We start from the raw sequence: 4,150 nt of genomic DNA, 5'->3' as shown, positions 1-4,150 counted from the left end.
AAATTTTGACAAAATTTTCTACAGAGATAAAATTTTGAGGAAAATTTCTACAGAAATAAAATTTTTACAAAATTTCCAAAATTTGTATTTTTTTACAGCTTCATCTCGATCAAAAAATGTAATTAAAACGTGAATATTTCCGTGCGATTTTTTACCATTTGCGTCATGATTTAACCCAATAGCAGTGCATCGATGAGCTCAATTCAATTCACGATTGTTCAAGAACCAGTATTTATCGATGGTATGCTGAATACAATGAAGGTCGTACTTCACTTCAAGACGAACCAAAGATAAAGAAGATAAAGAAATGTCCATTTACTAAAGGCGTACATTGGAAAAACGGTCTCAAAATTGCAGATTTTTCGTTGAAGTTGATCAAAAAACATTTTGATGTCGACCCATATGGATACTATTTATAGTGTATTTAGAGTACAGCTTCTACTTTAAAATTACGTTGAGAAATAAATTGAAATTAGGTAGAAAGTTAGAGTTTGGCCATGTCCCCTGTTATGGACATCGGTAGTCAAAAGGTTAAAGGCACCATCACGATAATCGGAGCAGAATTCACATCCAAAGTCTTCTCCGCATCACTACCATTCAACATCATAGCCTTCATCAATTACTCCAAAATATTAAAAGACATTTGTTTATTTATAATAATACTAAAAAAATCGTTTATTGGCAACAATTTCAAATACTCAGTAGTCAACAAAAACATTTAACAAAACTAACATTCTTCACTAATCTTCACGTTCATCTACATCATCACTCATCTTCGAATTGAACTAAACTACAACTAGGATTTACAAACGTAGACGGAATACGGATGAAGGCAAGTAAGCGTTCTTTGGCGATTGTACGTGGCCAGTGCGGATGGGAGCCTGAGAGGCAAAGTTAAGAACAGGAGCAACACCGCCATTGATGCTTTGGGAGTTACCGCCCAGTGAATCGTATTGGCCTTGGATGGCACGTTGGGCATTGATGGCATCTTCTTGGGTGCGGTATTTGACAAAGTGGACTTCGGGTTTGTTGTTGCTGTTGCTATTGATGGTATTGAGTTTGTTGGCCAAATCTCCAATGTCGGCTTGTTTGTTGAGCACATAGATGGCGGTCTTTTGTTGAGAGGCTTGTTTGGCCAAGGCAAGGGCAGCATTTTCCAAGCCATTGTTTTCGGGGCCCTTGATGAAGACAACACGGAGACCTTGTTTCACACTGCTGGCAATACGTTGGGCAGCATTGGCATCATCGAAATCAGCTTCGGGGGCAGTGAAAGTATAGAATTCCTTTTCCAATTCAGCGGGAGCGGTGAAGGCAGGAGCTTCAAAACCACCATGGCCTCCGCCAACGGAGCCGAAGCCTCCATTGCTTCCACCCACAGAGTTGTAGGATCCAGAACTGAAACCACTATGGCTGCCACCACCAACGGCACCGGGAGTGAAGGATAATCCACTAGAAGAATGACCCACGGGTTGATAGTTGTAACCCAGTTTATCGGCACAGGCCATGGCTACGAAACACATTACCTAAAATAGAGAGAAATGAAGGTGGTTACAATCCTGCGTTCTGCAAAAATCAGCTTCTACTCCTTATAATCCCAAAAAAAAAACTCACAATGAAGGCACGCATTTTTGTTTTTCTTCCGTTTGGTTCTTTCTTGTTTAGTACTGAGTTGAACTCTGTCTTCTGGGGTAATCTATCACCGATTTATATACTAAACTTGAACTAATAGCTCAGCTCATTTTTTTTTTTTGCAGACATCAATAAAGAATTTGCCAATCTCTTATTTCGTCTCCATAAAAAAAAAAAACTAAACAAAAATCTAAAGATTGATCTACCTACTATTATTACGATTTTATTGTTATTATTGGTGTTGTTCTTGTTGTCATTGTTATTGTCAAGTTCACCCCGTTCCATGTGAGAGAATAATGACCAACTGTGATATGACGCGCATCTTTCATTGTTTCGCCGAACTCGGCCATATCATCCGAGATAATGGTCATCTTGATAAGAACAACAAAACGGGCGTGTGAAGAAACATCTTGCAAAGACAACAACAAATTCCCTTTAGATCTATGTGGTGGCAATGCGGTCACTGCGGCGATTTTAATGTTTGTGACGATTTTAGCCAATACAACAAAAAAAAAAACGATTTTGCAAATTCGCAAAAAAAAACGGAAAAAATCGAAACTATTTTTCACATTTAAATTTGCAAGAGATACAGATAAGATAAGCTACTGCTGCGTCCGGTTCGTTTGGTCCGTCTGGTAAATACCCATCACAAACTAGGTTACTCGTAAGCAGCTTACACCATGTCATGTATGCCTTCTCTAGGCGATGCAGCAAACATTTAGCGTGGGCGTTTTGTATGGCAACGCACCTTGATCATTCAACTTTGACTTGGTGTTATGATGGAATTTGATTTGATGCCCCGATAATGCTGAAAATAAATATTTTTTAATATGATAATCACATGCCAAGGAATGCCATAATTTTTATGCAAGAAATCTATATACGGGCCTTTGTTTGAACCTACATTACGCCCTATTCAAGCATTGTTATGATGATGAGCTTTGGATTCGATTAAATATCATATTGACCCACATTCATTGACTATGCCGAGAGTTCAACGAACTCTACCCCCATAGATTTTCAGTAACTCAGTTGTTTTGGAGACACTTCAATTGCCAAAAAAACAAAGAAAATAGTCTAAACATAATGTTCGAGAGGCAAACATCGAGTTGACCGGAATTAGTTGCACTTTAGGTCAGGTTAGTAACAGTGGACAAAAGAAATCTACAAATCTTTTCAATAATCCCAAATGAAAATCTACTCTAAGGGTTTGGCTTAATATTAAGAAGGCACAAGTGTTACCATATACTTTTGACCAAAAATCGGCGAAATGAACTTCAAAAACCATAAAAAAATAAAAAACTTTACATTATTTTTTGGAATCTCTATATGAACAGAAAAAACTCGTGGTTAAACTAGCGATATTTTTAACTTATTTCTTATTGCAAACAAATTATTTGTAATTACATTTTATTTTTTTTTTTTCGAAATTTTACACAGCCCCATGAAATTTTTCCTTTTGTTAAGTAACAGGTTGGCTGATAAGTCCCCGGTTGTTTTTATTATTCAACATAGTTCCCTTCAAGAGTGATACAACGATTATAACGACCTTCCAATTTTTTGATACCATTTTTTTTTTTTTTTATTTCTTTATTTCTGTGTCTACGGAATAAATCCTTACAGACTGGCAATACAAATTTTCTTAATCCTAATAAAAGTATATAATATAAATATTAAACTATTAAATTATTCAACAAATTTTTAAACATTACTCTTGACATAGAAAAATCTAAATGTTCGCACATATTATTAAATAATCTCATAGACCTATGAATCGGTTCATTCAAGGCATAATTTGAAGAATGAAAATCCAAATTGAAAGGAAAATAATACCTTAATGTACGAGGTGGTGAATTAAATCTAATGAATGAAAGAAGTTCTGGGCAATCAATACTTCCATTAATAATACCATGTAAAAACATTACGGAAAAAATATCTCTCCTAGACTTAAGAGATTTCAATGAAATAAGCATACATCTACTCTCATAAGAAGGAAGACCATCACAAAAATTTATAGTGCTCATAGCAAATTTCGTAAAAGATTTCTGGACTCTCTCAACCCGATTAATATGAATGGCAGCAGTCGGACTCCAAACAATAGACGCATATTCCAATTTAGACCGGACCAACGAACAATATACACTTTTCCTCACATAAGGATCTTTAAATTCCAAAGCATTCCTTCTAACGAAGTATAATAAGGAATACGCCTTCGGAATAATATAATCCAAATGTCTAGTGAAATTCAATTTCACATCAAATACAACACCCAAATCACAAATCTCAGTAACAGTACTAAGTACTCCTTCGGTTTGGTAGTACTCCTTCGGTTTTGTCTCAAAATAGGCCTCAGTTTCGGCGATCACCTCTTCATTGCAGCCAAATTTTTTCCCTGCGAGCATCCTTTTGAGGTCTGAGAACAAGCAAAAGTCGCTGGAGGCCAGATCTGGAGAATACGGTGGGTGGGGAAGCAATTCGAAGCCCAATTCATGAATTTTTGCCATCGTCCTCAATGACTTGT

General features: G+C 36.4%; 1 protein-coding gene across 1 annotated transcript; it reads right to left on the bottom strand.

Annotated features, from left to right (window-relative positions):
• Positions 1–642: 642 nt before the first annotated feature.
• LOC142242964 (uncharacterized) lies at positions 643–1,663 on the bottom strand. The gene is made up of 2 exons (XM_075314428.1): positions 1,612–1,663; positions 643–1,523 (listed from the first exon to the last, which is right to left on the bottom strand). The coding sequence occupies exons 1-2, from the start codon at positions 1,624–1,626 to the stop codon at positions 804–806; spliced, it is 735 nt and encodes a 244-aa protein (XP_075170543.1). The 5' UTR covers positions 1,627–1,663; the 3' UTR covers positions 643–803.
• Between the last annotated feature and the right edge of the window lie 2,487 nt (positions 1,664–4,150).

This window comes from Haematobia irritans, chromosome 1 (assembly GCF_050003625.1).
Source record: "Haematobia irritans isolate KBUSLIRL chromosome 1, ASM5000362v1, whole genome shotgun sequence".
Classification (NCBI taxonomy): Eukaryota; Metazoa; Arthropoda; class Insecta; order Diptera; family Muscidae; genus Haematobia; species Haematobia irritans.
This window is presented reverse-complemented; position numbering and strand designations above follow the sequence as displayed.